The sequence below is a fragment of the Caloenas nicobarica genome, chromosome 1 (assembly GCF_036013445.1).
Source record: "Caloenas nicobarica isolate bCalNic1 chromosome 1, bCalNic1.hap1, whole genome shotgun sequence".
NCBI lineage: Eukaryota > Metazoa > Chordata > Aves > Columbiformes > Columbidae > Caloenas > Caloenas nicobarica.
Genome location: NC_088245.1, coordinates 93,836,405 through 93,853,464, shown reverse-complemented (window position 1 = coordinate 93,853,464; position 17,060 = coordinate 93,836,405). Strand labels below are relative to the sequence as shown.

At 39.3% G+C, this 17,060-nt stretch overlaps 1 protein-coding gene across 8 annotated transcripts in view; it reads left to right on the top strand.

Moving 5' to 3' along the window:
* Window positions 1-17,060, top strand: part of PHLDB2 (pleckstrin homology like domain family B member 2) — an 88,763-nt gene that overhangs the window by 58,691 nt on the left and 13,012 nt on the right. For 5 of the 8 annotated variants that reach the window (XM_065643585.1, XM_065643595.1, XM_065643604.1 and 2 more), the window contains 7 exons: window positions 1,972-2,127; window positions 2,887-2,997; window positions 4,149-4,238; window positions 7,628-7,771; window positions 8,619-8,792; window positions 9,492-9,632; window positions 10,211-10,310. In XM_065643585.1, the coding sequence (XP_065499657.1) occupies window positions 1,972-2,127; window positions 2,887-2,997; window positions 4,149-4,238; window positions 7,628-7,771; window positions 8,619-8,792; window positions 9,492-9,632; window positions 10,211-10,310 (916 nt within the window). The remainder of the gene's footprint in view (window positions 1-1,971; window positions 2,128-2,886; window positions 2,998-4,148; window positions 4,239-7,627; window positions 7,772-8,618; window positions 8,793-9,491; window positions 9,633-10,210; window positions 10,311-17,060) is intronic. The other 3 variants (XM_065643620.1, XM_065643613.1, XM_065643628.1) reach the window with 2 other exon arrangements.

The window sequence follows — 17,060 nt, the reverse complement described above, 5'->3', positions numbered from 1 at the left end:
CTCCTTGGTTCAGGAAGCCATTGCCTACAGTGAGAACAACTATTGTCCTACAAATCCTCCGCTGCTGAGTAGCACCCTTGCGAGGGTCACGGCGAGGACTCGGTGGGCACCCGTCAGAGCCAGACCTCGTGCCCCTGCCCCTGCGCACTGCTCCCGCCGGCTGCCCGGCCGCTCGGTCCCTGTGGCCCTGCCTGGCTGCCCATCACGCTGCCGTGTGCCTGCAGCCGCTCCACAGCTGAGCTGCGGCCGCCTACCCTGTGGAGGGCTTTAATTTGAAAAACGACTTGGTTTCAAATTAGGTACAGGTGTTTTGTTTTTTTTTTTTAATCCCCAGTGGACACAGTGGTACCAAGTGTGGTGAAATTCTTGTTCCACAGCGCATCTCACAAAGAATATAGCTTTTCACGAGCTGAACTGGCTATCACTTGCCTTTTTGGCTATCAGTTGCCTTCTCTGAAATTTGTCTCTGCTTCAGTAGCAATTAATTTGATATGAAATAGCCTGAACGTGTTGACTTCTATGGCCCATGCAAAGCCTGTTTGTTTTGAATGCTGAAGATGGCCAATCGGTTTGAATGAAGCATTTTTGTGTTGTAGGTAACGGCTTTCTTGTAATTTTTATCCCACACCTTTGCTTTTGATCTCTTAATTATCTCCTACAAGTGGAAGGCACATCTTTGGAGAATAATGGGAAGATGTTGGTGTTTTGTATAGTAACTTGGATTCTTCAGCTTCTGCATCCTGTGCCTTTCCCTGGCAGCACATTGGAAGCTGGTTTTGAACGCCTTTATAGAGACCTATCTGCTTGTCTCGGTCACTAACCTTTTGCCTTAGGTCGAAATAAGAGGTTAATAAGGTTAACCTGCATTTCTCTAAAATGATAAATTGCTTACAGGATGTAGGTTTTCTTATATAACAAGTTATGCACAATGTGCCTATTTTAGAGAGCCTTAGCATTTAATAGTAATGCAATTATTAAAAACACCTTTTTCTTCAGAAGTTTGGAACTTGTAAGTAGGGATTCACGTTATGAATATACACGTATTGCAGGAGGAAGATTAGCATTCAATTCTTGTGCTGAAAAGCACCCTAAGTTTTATCTTGACAACCATAAGTGGAAGACAGGTGTGTTGTTATTTCTTAGGTCTTCGGCATTCAACCTCTTTTTCCTGACAGAACCTGGCCTTGGTCCAGGGCAATGCATAAAAGGGGGCTGACGCCTTTTCTGAAGTAGTAGACCTACTGCCTAGGGTGGATGACTAGAGTCTCTAATTGTGTGTTTCCAGAGGGAACAATTGTCAGATCCAGAGCAACTGGTATGGTTGGACATCACAGCTGAGGTGATGGCAGTGTGCTGATAGCACACAGCCCCACATATCCTTTGTCTCATCTGCATGTCTGCTAATAATAACAGTGCTAGTACTTGGGTTAGACCCGGAGAAGTTCTAACTGCAGTTCAGACTCCTTTGTTTGAGTGTGTATTCCCATTATTGGTTAATTCAGTGTGCAGTTCTCTGGTGTTACTGGGCTGATACTTCCTGTCCTTTTGGCTTGGTAAGCAGGTGCTGTCCCAGTTTGGCACATGACAACCTTACCAGGTAGGTTGAGGCTTTGGTGGTGCCTCAGCAAGGCTACAGCAGAGTCATCTGCCCAGCCGGGGTGCGCTCGGTGCTTAAGATGCGCCAGCTTGATCTGAACCCTGCAAAGCAGCTCCCTCACCGTGATGGTGCTTTGTCTTTGTCAGCAAGGAGGACAGGAGGAGCGATGGAGAAGGAAACATCAAACAACGATTAGCCGTATTTTCTCTCATTATGACAGTAGGTCATTAAAAGTGTTGAATTCCTGTTTAAACATGTTGTACAAGATATGTAAATGCCATTTTAGACTGTGATTTTTGTGTCTGTTTGTGAGTACATCTACTCTGGTGTCAGTGAAAGCATGATTACTAAATTATTTTTTTCTTTTGCTTAAGGATGCTGATCTGTTGGACATAGAAAGCAAACACTTTGAAGACCTGGAATTTCAGCAGCTTGAACATGAAAGCAGGTTAGATGAAGAGAAAGAAAATCTGACACAACAGCTCCTGCGTGAAGTAGCTGAATATCAGCGTAGCATTGTCAGTAGAAAGGTAAAAGCACAAACAACTTCATTCATTTGTTCTTCGTTGTTGAGCATAAAGGAGACGCAATGGATTTATAACCTGTCCGTCTGTAAGAAATAATGCAAATCTCTCCTCTTTGAAAAAGCTTTTGCAGCACAGCAAAGGTGATGGCCAAGTAACATCCCACACAGATCAAATCATGCTCTTCTCCAAAAGGAAATAAATCAATAAATTCCATACCCTGTTTGTATATTAGCATATGAAAGTTAAAACCTTTAATTTGCTACAAAAAGTACCCGAGTGTTATTTTTATTTCTTTTAGAAAGGAGATTTGTACACTCTGGACAAAACTACAGTTATTTCATGCTGTTATTTGATCTTGATGTTCAATGATTTTTTTTTAAATAATAATAGAACACCAAGTTAAGAAAATACCTTAATTTTTATAATCAGTCATAGAAGTCATATCTCAACCAATTAAATACCAGTTTTACAGAGATCTGAAATTGCATCTCTAAACCAGTTCCATTCAGTATATGGATGCTAGTCACTATATTATCAAAGAATGTATGCAATTTTTCTTTTGTTTATTGAATAAATTGTCTCTTTACTGTCTAAATCTTATTTAATTATCTCCTTCAGAGCAGTGAGCTGTTTTGTAAATACTTTTTCTACTGCTTCACTCACATGGATGGGTGAACTCTCATGAATAGGATCCTTGCTGCAGGTTGTCTTGTGCTTTGAAAATAAAACATGTAAATTGTGATTATTTTCTTTTTATATTAGGAAAAGATATCTGCTCTCAAAAAACAAGCCAATCATATTGTCCAACAAGCACAAAGAGAACAAGATCATTTTGTAAAAGAGAAAAACAACTTAATAATGATGCTGCAAAGGGTAAGTATTTATTGTGTTTCAAATATTATTAGTGTGTAATAAAAGAGCATTTCATAGAATAAAAGAACGTAGAACACAAGAAAAGCATCAGTTGTGCAGAAGCTGGCAAATAGGTAATAATGTGACAGTAATCTTTTGTATCCATTAACCTTTTAAAAAATCTTTTGTAATTAGTCAGCAGATTTCGTAGGAGAAAATGTTAGTGGCATTTGATAATTGACAGGGTTTTAGAGGTGCCTCATTTCCAGAGGACTCAACCCACCCAGGTGCTGAAGCTTCTGCCTGTGCTCCCTGTATGGCTGCTGGAACTGCACACAGAGAGCTCAGATTTCTGGCTTGTAATAGCCCATACGAGGCCACCAGATGAGCTACTTTGCATCAGCTAACATCTGGGTAATTGGAAGCTGACACGAACACTTTGCATCCGTTTTATGTTTTGCTTTTTTGGAGCACAAGTCTGATGAGGAGCAGTTGAGGGAACTGGGGCTGTTTAGCCTGGAGAAAAGGAGGCTGAGGGGAGACCTGATCGCTGTCTGCAACTGCCTGAAAGGAGGTCGTAGCAGGGAGGGGTTGGTCTCTTCTCCCAAGTTGCAAGTAATAGGACGAGAGGAAATGGCCTCAGTTTTTGCCAAGGGAGGTTCTGATTGGATATTAGGGAAAAATTCTTCATGGAAAAGATTGTCAGGCATTGGAACAGGCTGCCCAGGGAAGTGGTGGAGTCACCATCCCTGGAGGTGTTTAAAAGGCATTTAGATGAGGTTCTTAGGGACACGGTTCAGTGCTAGAGTTAGGTTATGGTTGGACTCAATGATCCTGAGGGTCTCTTCCAACCAAAATGATTCTACGATTCTATGCTTTTAATCATGAGAGAAATCATGTTTAGTTCATTACGGAGAATCGGCATTTTCAAAGTGCTGAAGGAAGACCTATTTGATTTGTCTGTGGTTATTAAATAAAATCTTTCACTAATTTTTCATTCTGTATCTCAATTTTTTGTTCAATTCTGCTTTAAGTGGATGAAGCTGAAGGTCTGCTATGCAGTTTCTGGCCTTCTATCCCAGCGTGCTTCTTTATGCACTTAAGAAAATGGCTAGCACTTATTTTCAGTATGTGGCTGTTGGTATTTAACATGAACTATTTGGTTTTAACAGGAAAAAGAGAATCTCTGTAATCTGGAAAAGAAATATTCCACACTTTCCGGAGGAAAGGGATTTCCTGTCAGTCCCAATAGTCTAAAAGAGGTAAAGAGATTCACTGCTTTTTACTTGACCATAAGTAACTTTTAATAACACTTCATTCAAAAGCACTATAGTATTTAGTAAAGTCCTATTCATACAAATCATTTTGAGATGTGATGAAATTACTTTGTAAAGCTATTCATGGAAGTCCAAATGCATGGGTGAGCAAAAATAGCTTCTCTTGACATTTTCCCAGATGTGACTGGTATTGCCTTAATCTCTTGCCCTGGAAAAATGATGTTTTTTATGTGGGAGGAAGGAGTGTGTGGAGGGGGGTGTGTAATTTTCTCAAAATGGGCAATTAAACCTCATTGAAGTGAAGAGGAATGAAGTCCAGGAATAACTCTGTTCAAGTACGAATATGGTTCAGTCTTATTTTTGTACTGTAGATTGTACCATTGCCTCCCCTCCTTCATTCTAAGGCTCTGCAGTAAAGCATGATAACTGTACGTTTTGATCTTTTTAAAAAGCATTGGAGACTTCACACTATTTTGTTTCTTAGATAACTATTGAGCTATTTGTTTAACTATTTTGAGTAGTTAAGAGTAAAGGTGTAAAATATTTCTTGCTGAAAAAGCTGAGTTAGTTTGGATAAGGCATGATGAGACCCAGAGTTTACCTGCAGCTGTCAAGACTTCATAGGTTTGAGGGCACCGCTTTAAGCCTCAAGGTTCGTGAGCAAGGTCCATGTAAGGTAAGCCACAGCCATTGCACAGATTCAGTCAGCACATATGATATTAGCATTAACTCCCCATGTTTATTGACTTGATAAATCTGCAGACTCCAGATAAACATGAAGTTATAAATGGAGAAGCAGAACATGTAGCATTTAAAATACACTGACAGGTATCTGTGGCTGCTGCATTAACTTCTGCTTAAGAGGTCTGACTGGACTTGCGAGATCTGCTTGTGTTGAAGCCCTGAACAAGGTCTGACCCATCGAATGATGTCAGTGTCACTGTGGGAAGTTGGGATCTTGAAGTCTAAAGCAACCACACGTCCTCTCAGCACCTGGGAAATGTGATCTTGCTTATTGGGCCTTGAAGTCTCTGGTGAGCCTGGGTGGCCTTCAGCACATGGCAGTGGGGTTGAGCACCCTTCCTCACTGCACGCCACGTTGCAGATGCTTAGACTTCCAGTGTCCTAGGTTGTGCTCTGACCTGGACATCTGACCTCCCACCAGGTTATCTGGCAAGTCTAAGCTTCATGGTTCTGCTTTTGAGATGGATCTGTTCATTTTCTCACTAGAGAGTGGGTGATCTCTCCAAGTTTTGTCTTTGTATCCATATCATGGTTTGTTTAATCACAGATGTTTCAAAATGCAACTACATTAAGTGATCCTGACGCTCTTTTATTGAAATGGATTATTCAGCAGCATTGTTCTGTTTACTGTAATGAAGTCAAGTTAGGACTTACTCTAAGGTAAAGGAGAGAAGGAACAGCGTGGGTTATCTGTTTTAAACTCAGTGTCCCCATAGGCTCTCTCCTATAAAAGAAAAGCTTTTGCTTGCCAGACATTGTTTGTCTTGGTTTAGTTTTATTTTTCTCTGACTGTTCAGGTACCAAATGGTGCACAGGCTGAAACAGACTCCCCACACACAGGAGCTGATTTCACCACGCAGTTGCTCATGTATCAGTCAAGTTTGTGGTCCGATATTTCCCAGCCTCTCCTCTCCAAAGTGCGTTTGTGACTCTTCCATCCATTGAGATGCTCGCTCCCCACATGCACAGCAACGAGAATAACACGGCCTCACGTAAAGAGGCAGGATGCTTATCCTAGTACTTAAATAACTGAGGAAAATCAATGCCGTTTAAGAGTTCAGCATTGACAAAGATGCCTAATCTGACTTGAAACCATTTATTTGATCTAAAGTAATAGGGGCCTGAGCTAACGCTTAGTGAAGTCATAGTTGTTTGGGGTTTGTTTTTTTTTTTTCAACCCATGGTGAATCCCCACTGAGGTTGTGAATGAGCTGAATGTTTTTTATATAATGGTGGAGGTGCTTTTATCATCTATAAAAATGGATGCAATGTTGCATTCATAGGCTTGCTGAGTTTTGGTTACTGACATACTGCTACTACAAGATGGTTAAGCAACTTTTATGTTTAATCACACTGGACTCTGCTGTTATATGGCCATATGTTTTGAGAGGGAAACTTCAGGATCTTACCCAGTCTCCTTCTCATTTAATCATCAAATGGTATCTGAGTCAAGATTTACCTCGTATTTCTAGAGTGCTGTGTTCACAATTTTTCCAAAATTGTGTATCTGCTTGAAGTAGTTGATAAAATACATTGAAAATTACACTGATAGATAACAGGGTTGGTATTTTTTCTGCCTGTCTTCTATGATCAGTGCTAAATTTATGCATTTTTTTAAAGAAGAAATACTGTAGTAATCTGTGGCTTCTCTTACTGAATTGCCAAAGTATACATACTGGCATGTCACTGTGCTGGTACAGTAATAGAAACAAAACCCCTTCAACACTGTCTCAATTTAAAAGCAGCTTACCATCTTGATTTAAAAAATAAGTATATTTCTGTCTCATTTTTATGACATTGCTTCAACAGTGATTTATTCTTCCTTTTGCATAGCTTAGTATTCTATGGATAAGAAGTTAGGTCATTTGACTTTTTATGGTCTGACATCCTGTACACTATGGATTAGAATCCATATTTTATAAATAACATTTATTAAGTTAACATCAGAACACATGCAACAATTGTTTTCTGCTATTATATCTCAAATCTGCCTGCATAAAACTTCTCTGCAGGCAGAAGCAGCACACTCTGATGTCCATGACTATTGGGCTAACACTAACAGCGTCTTACCCTTGTCTCCTGGTAACACCTCAAAGTTAAAGCGACGCAAATGGGAGATGTTGTGTCAGTGTAATTTAGAATAGCAAGGGCTTGTCCTTATGTAAGTTATTCCCAGTTTTGTCAGTCACTTTGTTTACTCAAACTAGGTTAATAGTTAGGCAAGAAACAAATCAGGGTAAGTTATTTTATTTGAACATGGACAAAAAAAAAATAAGAAAGAAAAAGATGGGTGAACAAGATTTGTTTTTCCTTTTCCCACAATCTGCTTTCCCAAGAAAGAGCTACATAATTTCTAAAGGATATTCACATTTTAGTAAAGTCTTTTGGTCACTTAATGTACATTTGCTTTTTGATCACACAAATGTATTTGTTTAAATGAAGAATAATTTTCCCAATTGAAGTATTCAACATTTGATAAGTTTGATAATTTTATTTTTGATGAAGTATTTCAATGATAACCAATATTTGGCTGTATCACTCTAAACTAACTTTCATCGTACTGGATACATTAATACTCTTGCACGTCTTTTGGCTTTTGCTTCTTTTAACTTCTGAATTCCTCCTTTTAGGGCTATATCAGTGTAAGTGAAATTAGTGAGCTGTATGGCAATTCTACGAATATATCCCCTTCCACTCAGCCCCCCACAGATGCTGAAGCAGTTGCCACTGAGCCTTCCACGGCTGTGCTGACCAGCCAGCCACAAAATAAAGAGGTTTGTTTGGGAGACATTTCCCTTTGTTTGCATTGTTCTTTCATGGCTGCCTTTTTCTTTTCTTCTTTTATTTATTTTTTTTCTTTTTTTTTTTTTTTTTGGTAATTCAATGTGTAGCAAATTGACCCTAAGGCAAACTGCCGTCTGCCAGTTACCGAGTCAGAGAATGATTTAATAGTAAAGCTGGAGTACTGCTCCTGTTGTAAACTGTCCTTGATAATGTAGATGAGACTTCAAAGGCCAAAAAACCTGAATGCTTATGACCCAAGCAGCAATAAGTGACAATCTTTGCCTGTCAAACATGATAATGTAATGCACCTTTGGAGAAACAGTCTGTGGACACATTTAATGATTACACGTTCAATGGTGCTTAGGTGTTAATTTTGTATATTTTGTAGTATTTTTTTTCCTGTGTGGTGGTAGAAGAAGTATATCTTGAATACCTGGTGAAAATGGGCAGCTTCTATTTATCTTAGCTATTTCATGAAGTCTGTCCAATCTGTGCCTTCTAGCTTACTCTGTCTTTTCCTCATTCTTTGTGACGTTTTGTCCTTTGAAATGACCACAGCAAATTTTGAATAAATCTCCTTTTAAAGGAATGGAATAGTCTTACAAATGTAAAGCCACCTGTCTTTGTGTTGCAATAAGGCAGCAACAGGTTTAGAATTTGACGTTTCTGTGCTGCTTCTGGTAGTTAAATATGCCTGGAGAGTTGCAATATAGCACACCTCTTTCCTGCTAAATGCTCCAATAGACACAGTGCTAAAACTGCAGCTTGTATGTGCCGTATCTTTTGAGCAATTCCAAAAAGAAAACTCTGTGTGTAATTTCTCTTTTTTCTATAAAGCTAAGATCACCTCTCTGTTCTGGATTTGTGTTTCCTCACTCTCTTTCTCCTCGCTCTATTGCTCAACTTCCATCAGTCCATTGGCCTGAGGTCATGGCTACTCATGTAGATCCTATTCCTTTATCTGATACACCTCCACCTCTGCCAGCTAAGAAACACCGCAGGCAACAACAGGTAACAGATTCAAAGCTGATAACTTGGGATTATTATATATATATTTTTTTTTTATGGTGGCCATGAAGTTGATTTATGTGTGAAGTCATTAGGGTGATATGATAGATCCATTAGTTGATTGCTCTTGCAGAGTGTTGCACTTAAAGGCCTTTCTCATTCAAAAATCAACACAATGCATTATAGAATGTTACTGAACAAAAATTATCCTTATATAGGTAATCCAGAGGCAAATACCAATATTTATGAGCCATTGTAACTGTCAGAAGACTTGTGGCAATGAAGTAGAGGTGGCTGCATTTGAAATCCTAAATTAATTTCTCATATAAGTTTGAACAATGCCTCTCAAAAGCTGTATCAGTTTTAAGCCACCAATTCATTGCAATAACTTGTAAATAAATGTTATTCTGTATAATTTGATTCCACTTGTACACTAGACTTGAGTTAAAAAAAAATGGTATAGGGACTTGTACACTAAGTGTGCACATGAATTTAATGTATTTTCTTAATTGTCATTATTTTAATGTTATATTTGTAGAAATGCTGGAAAGTATTGTGAAGCAAGAGGTACTCTGTATTTTAGATTTTGTTCTTTCTGGTGAAGTTCCCAGACTATCACCTCCAATATATTCCATATAGAGCGTAACTGAGCAAGTAGGTCAATTCATTTTGTCAAAACTGTGTAACAAATTACATTTGAAGCATTTCAGAAATCTGGAAGAGCGAAAGAAGCAGCAGAGGGAATGCATGTACATGAGCGATACTTTACCTCGCAAGAAAACGAGTCCGTCTGTCTCGCCACCCTTCAGCAGCGCTACTCTGGGACGAAGTGTTGCATCTAAAGTACGTAGTTGCATGCTATTAACAGCCTTCTGAAGTCTATATAAGAGCCTATATTATGTTAGAGGTAAGGCTGGGTAGCACTGTAAGCATTACATAGCACCCTATATTCACATCTGAAATTGACTTTGAAAGAAATTTGAGTTATTAACACACAGTCATATCCAGGAAGCCTTCCATCCACCCAGCCTCTATTCTGACCTCTGGAAATGTGGTGCCGAATTGTAATCTTGCATTTTGATTCATGTATCTCAAGGATTGTATTTCCAGGCTACTTTAGTTTGAATTGATTGTAGACGCTCAACGGGTTGTTTTCCTTCCTACCCAAGGCCTCTAAACGGTAGAGTTGTGTACAAAGGGAAAATACTCTTTATTTCTGATGTGGTAAATCAACAAATGGTGGGAGATATTACTTTGAAAACTTTTTGGTCTAATAGAGACTGTGGGAAACTAAAATATGCATGGCCGATTGGTGTGACTTCACATTGTTACCCATGACAAAACAAGCTGCGTTACCATTAGTGGCTGATACAAAAAAAAGTAGTGTCGTTTTAAGCACATATTTACAAACTTTTCTGCAGGGACATTTACCGCTGGGACAGAGCAACAGTTGTGGCAGCGTGCTTCCTCACTGCCTGGCAACCATGACCAAAGAGTCAGAGTCAAGAAGGATGCACAAAGGTAAGACCTTTTTGTTTGATTCATTGCTGTTAAAAGTCAGTGTTTATTTTTTTTCAGAAAATAAGTCTGAAACTGGTGTTGCTGTAATCAACAGGGCTGTAAAATAAGACTTTCCTTCTTGGTGTAAAAAAACTAGCTCTAAATGTAATTTGCAGATATCAGAAGTCAGGATGGTGATGTAGGTGCACATGTAGTTCTGAGGTACGTGGTCACCAAATATAATGAAGTAAACAAGAAAAGCGTATTGAAAAATACACATTGGGTTAACTGCGTAATTTCTATGAGTGATTTTGAGGCAATATATTAAAGATATTATGAGTTGCTTTTTTTTTTAATAATTCTTTTCACTATGTGATCTTAAAAACTGTTTTTCATGGGCATATGCTTTTGTCTGGACAAAGTAATTGTCCAGACAGACATTCAATATCATGACTTACCTTTGAGAATCTGTAACCATGCTCTTGTCACCGGTCTTAAATATTTGGACTACAAAGTAGGAAAGGAGGGAGGTGTTTTACCATGGATTGGTAGCTGCACTTTTGTAATATGGACATGAGAATACTGGATCCAAAAGCAAGTTGCATCTTTAATACATGAGCTTGTAGGCTGTGGCATTCTGTGTCTGTCGACTTGAGTTGATACACTTAATTTCTGCTTTAATGAGATTCATTATTCATAAGTGTCCCATCTTCAAATGCAGTTGCTTCAGTGCCATCTGTCACTTTCTTTTCTTTCTGGCACCTGCAGCGTTGTTATCAGTGTAAGTGCCAGGGGTCCTGATGTAGAATTGCACTGACTAAGTCTGAGCTGAGGCAGGATCCATCCTGTTCCCATAGGACTTGTCAGAGCTGGCAGCTGTTAAAGGTCAAAGATCCCATCTGAGGTCAGCCATATGTACCAAGTTGATTCAGTACAGGGGTGGAACGAGCTTGCTGAGAAGGGATCATGACTTACTACATTCACTTTATAGCGCTGATCCAGGCGCTTTTTTTTTTTTTTTTTTTGAGCTTTAGTTACGCAGCAGGCCTTCCACAAACCTGCCGTGTTGCGACTAACTTATCTTGACGTATTTTGGATGCAATACAAAAGGAGCTTCATACTCAGCTCGGAAAGCTTCTTTGATATATTGCATTTGCAAGGGTGGAATTGCTTGCAAGTACATTCAGACTCAACATTATGCCATTGTGCAGAAAACACTTTGTTTCAGTTTGAAAATCAGTAAGGTTGGTTTGGCTAAACTTTGATGACAAGAGATCACATGTTCAAAATCTGAAATATTTCTGTAAAATAGCTGCAAAACAGCATTAGCGTATGATCTAAAACATAATGACAAGGTGTTGCCAAGCCTAATAGAGCCAAAGAGTTTTAAAAATCATTTGATCAGTTTTCATGTTCCTTTTTTTCTGTCAGCATGCAATTAAGAAAATCCTAAGAGTATAGGCAGATTTCTTGACTTAAGAGTGAGGAAGGAGAAAAAAGAAAAACAAACAAAACCACACCTACACAAAACCAAAAAAAACCACAAACAACCCCCTCTCCTCCCCCCCAAAAAAACCAAACCACCAAACAAAAAATCCACCACCACCAACAAACAAAACAAAACACACAAACCAAAACTGAGTTATGGCCTGACAAAGAAAAGCGGCAGGGGAGAATGAAATGTATTTGTTAAGGCACTTGGCACAGTACTTGTCATATGCCATGAAAAATCACGTATGCTATACTGCCTGCCATACTAGATGATGACCCTTATTCTTTGAAAGATCCAATAGCTTGAATTGGAAATTCTAAGTTAAGAGGAGCGCCTTACAGGATTAATTCATACCAGGAAAGAAGACGGTTCCAGATGGCCTATCCTGAAACCTCAGCTTTGTCAAAGAGAAAATGATACTGCTGACAGGTGCTTTACTTGAACTCTCACAGAATTTGCAAAGAGATGGAGTCAAAACACAAAGGGCATAGGAATGCAAGGATTATTTGGGGCTTGACTGCCTCTCTTAGTAATTAGCAAAGGGTTTATTCCCTCTGTGTTCAATGTGGAGCTCTGTGAATTTCTTGCTTTTGGAGGAGCTTGAAGAGTACAATTGCTTCCTCTTGCTCTGAAGTGCCGTGTTTAACTTGGCAAGGAAAGAGATGTCCAACTCAGGTGGTAAGAGGCAGATCCTAGAGCATTTCTGTCCAGCTGTACAAAAGGACCAGGGCGTGCTGGACACATGATCATCCACACTGTATTATCTGTCTGCCCCAAAAAATGCTCTGGGCTGCTCGCTCCATGAGAAATGCGGTTTTGAAGAGGGACAGCCCTACATAAGTGACATAGCCCCCAACCCAGGTACAGGCAGGGAGGGGTCTGCGTTCAACTTGATGTGATTTCTGGTTTCCCATTGCACGTCATACCCACACTTATACTGCAGGGAGGAAAACCAAGCTTTTTCTTCCACAAAGAAGAGGAAAACCAAGCATGTCTTCCAAGTCATGAGTAACGGACATGCATTTCTGTGGGTCAGTGGGATTTGGGTAATGTTTTGAACATAGTGTAGTATTTAAACATACCACGCAGTACAACTGAAATGGAACACTATTGTCAATTAAAATTCTGAACTCTTACGTGGCTTCCACTAAAATTGCCGAGATTGGAACCTGTGTAACTAAAATGAATTTCAGCAGACATCCTTTAACACATCATTGAAAACTAAGCCAAATCTCATGTCACTGGACTTGCTTGGCAGTTTCATTCCATCACTGCGATAAATGTTTATTAAATAATAAATACACTGTATTTCTTACAAAACCATTGTTGAGGTAGATCACATTTGTGTTTTTGGACTAAGTGAATATTTTGGAGGAGGAAGATTTTTCTATCAAATCAGTGGAACTCTGCAAATGTATGGATACTGCCTATACTGATAAATACATGCTCGCTTCTCTTCCCGTTCCAAAAATTAGTTGTTCAGCTAAAATAGGTGTTGAATAGATATAATAAAAAGGGTTCTTGACTTGTCATGTGTATTGAACCACTTCTTGCTTTCCTTGCATTTCTCTTCCCACCCGACAGGTTTTTCACTCTGTCAGTTTTCTGTGTTCGGGGTGATGTATTGCAAACGACACAGGGGGCTGGAGTTACTGATACCCTGAGCACAGAGCTGCACCAGGTGCACTGGAGCTGGGTGTGCTGGGCTTGGTGGAGATCCAGGGTCTCACATGGTCAATGCCATCTCATCCACTCTGGAGCACTGGCTGTCCCGCAGTGTCCCGCACACTGCCATACAAAGAGGATGGATGATGGCGTCCTGAAGCTGTATTAGTAGCTTAGCACGGTCTCTAGGGCTTAAAAGCATTGGGCAAACTTCTAGGACAGATGTTTTGGTATGTTTGTATAGATCTGAAAAAAAGTATATTCAATGGTGCCTGGAGGAAGAAGTGGCAGCTCAACTAGTTTGAAGATATCATCTGAAAATCATCATTAAACTAGTAATGGTATAAAATGAGTTTTCTCTAATTTGCTTTCTCCAGTTTTTCTAATTTCAGTCCAAGAAGGTAAATGTAGAAGTCTGAGAGGGAAAATTCTAAATAAAAAACGAAGTTAGGGAAATGAAGAACAGCCACTTGAGTTTGAACATGCATTTCAATCTCTTTGTCTTTGCACAGGAACAAGTAATGTCTATGAATGACTAAATTTTAGGTCAGATCCAGTAGGAAATATTTTAGGAAATATTTTTAAGTGCTAAACAGTCCTTATTGTAGGATTACCAAAACTCTATTTAGTCAGTCATTTGAGTTCAAGAGTTGTCCTTGAAAGAAACAGCCACTTTCAGTAATCATAGCCTGAGTTAAGAACAACTTATAAAATGTTTAGTGGACAAAGCTATTTCTTAGCAGGCCTTCATGAGTTAATTTTGAAGGACTGTATTTATAAATTCAGCTCCTGTTTAAATGCTTCTGCAAGCAAACCATGTGGAGGAAAAAAAAAAAAATGAAGAAGCTGCTACTTGGTATAATCTAGAGATCTCACTTTGCACAGGTGGAAACTTGGCCCCAGGAAGCCCCCATGGGGTGCTGGGTGCCCGACACCTGTGCAGGGAGAGGCAGGAGTGAGGGGGAGGCTTGGCCAGTTTGGTCCCGTTGATTGCAGGGTGGGAGTCCAGGTGGGAAGAGGGAACACTGAGCTGGGAGTTGGGGTGTGAGAGCAGACACAGCACTGGGAGCAAAACTGTTCGGATATTTGGATAGAGAAGTTATGTGCCAGCAAGATGATTGTTTGTATTCTTTCTAAGATCTAAAAAGAACCCCAATATACTGAGGGCAAGGTATATACATACAAATTGCAAGCTTTTCAAAGCAGTTTGCCTTTTTTTTTTTTAAAAAAAATTTTTTTTATTCTTTCTCAAACTCAGGAAAAGCCAGAAAAGGTATGAAAACATCCCTTTACCTGGCATTGTCATGTTTGGAAAAAGTACTGATTGCATCAGCACTGTCAAGTTCTTCCAAAAACCTTGGAAAACTTTTAAATAATTGTTAAATAATGACAGCACTTCATTTTTTTTTTCCTGCTGTCAAATAACCTGTCACAACAAAACTTCTGGTAATGCTAATATCTGCAGAGCTACAGCTTTGTGCAGGCCTAATTTTTTTCTTCTTTGCTTATAGCCGCACAAGTAGAGCAGAAAATTTAGAAATCTTTGCAGATCTCTGGGTGACAATGACAAGGTAGACAGACTTGGGCTTCCTACTTTGGCATGTTTCCATACAAAAAATGTATCCTGACACATTAATGTCAGTCTTTTAAAAAAGAAGAAAGAATGGAAATAAAATGTAACATGATCTTTTTTACGAAGTACTATTTTTTTCACACACTTGACAGTGCCGCTTTTAATAACAGCTTTCAACGATAGTTAGTTCTGACCCTCACCATAGTTTTGTGGCGACATATCTGTTTTTTGTGACTCTGCAATAACCCGTCTGGATTTTTAAAAAATGGTATGGCTTTATGGCTATTTGCAATATTTTGCTGAACAGTGTGGCTGTTAACAATGTTTACTGTTTTACTACAGAGAATACAAGCCAATGCAATGAAACATTTTAACTCTTGTATCAGCTTAGATGGTGCCGATACAAGTCTTGGCTTGTGGGAAACTTGCAGTGAAGTGCTGGAGCTCGCAAGGAGTCTTAATGTTCTCGAGCGCATGTTCTGTGAATGGGCACCTGAGCAGTTAAAAATCCCTCAAGCAGGAGCTTGTGCCTGCGCGGTGTGTGAGTGGGGCTGTGACGGGGGCAGGTTGGCTGTGATCCTCCCTCTGCGTTGGTTTGCAGCCGATCCCGAGCTTCGAACCACCCGTTACGGCATGAGGAGAAAATGAGAACATCTCGTCATGCTTTGTTTCTGCGAATGCATCTCGTTTTGCGACCTAACGACTGTATATTTCTTGCAGTGTTTAGTTATGTTTGCACAATTACATAAATTTAACTGATTAATGTTTTGCTTAAAAATTAGTTCTTTACCTTCATGGGAAGTTGACTTTCCTTTAGGAGAGCGTTCGTTAAACAGCTGTGTTTCTCTATGGCTTTTTAGATGGGTTTGTTTTTCAGTGAAATATAAGATACGGAATTAAGACTTCTGAGCAGTCAAGGTTTTGCAAAGGACTCAATAGAAAAACATGCATTTGAATTTCTTTCAGTAATTTATTTTTTTCTCTCTTTCCATAATGAATAACTGATAACCATTTCACAGGAGCAATTAATCATTCCAAAGGTTCAAGTATGAAAGGTAATTGCTTATCTGCAATAACAGTAGCATTTTCCATAATAATGGGGAAAAAACCAAATTGCACATGTGAATCAGTAACACCTGTGTTGTGTGATGCTATTATCTATGATTGCTGAGGTGGATCTGTGTCCCTTTTGTTTCTTTTACTAATCGGTGCAGTTGAACTTCTATTGAAATTAAGTGTTCGTTCAAATGGCAAGTAGAGTCCTATTAGTTCCTTAGAAACCAGCTTTAACTGTCAAGGAGAAGCCTTTGTGTGGTACAGAGGGAAGTGAGGAGGCAAGAGTAAACTATTTGCCTTGGAAATGCTTTTGTAGGGCATGATTTCCTTAATAATATGCTTTAGTTATTCAGCTTCAGTCATGCTTTTCAGATGATACCTTTTGGAGAATATTATAGGCTTTCCAAGGTAGAGCTGCAGGTTTTGGCTCTCTGAACTGGGACTCTTCCCGCTCCAGCATGGCAAAAAATACCAGACAGTAACCTAGTATATGCAGATAGAGAATGAGAATAAGGCAGGAAAATATTCATACTTTAAGCATATTTTCCTAAAATGAGTATCTTAATGGCATTTAGTAAAAATTTTTACCTGGACTTTGCTGCATTTGTATGTTTGTTTGCATTTTTCCCCTGTCTGTTTATCTTGAATAAGTGGAATCTCAGTGGCTGTTTTCCTGTATGGATGGGAGGTTTTCATGTCATCTAACAACCTTTCCTAATCTCCACCTCTGCCATCAGCTCAGATTTTGGGTCAGGAATGTGCAGAGAGTATTATAAACTTGACTGAGTATCAGAACTGTGAGAGAGTCCCACTTCTTGCGTTAATTGAAGGAAGAGATGAGCAGCGCAGTTGCATTTGTAATCACATAGATTAAACAAATGTTAAAAGGGCACTGGAGAATAACTTCAGCAGTTAAAATGGCAACTGTCATTCTGCTCTCCTCTTTATCAGGCAAGCTCAACAGCCTCTCTCTAAGTCTGTATAA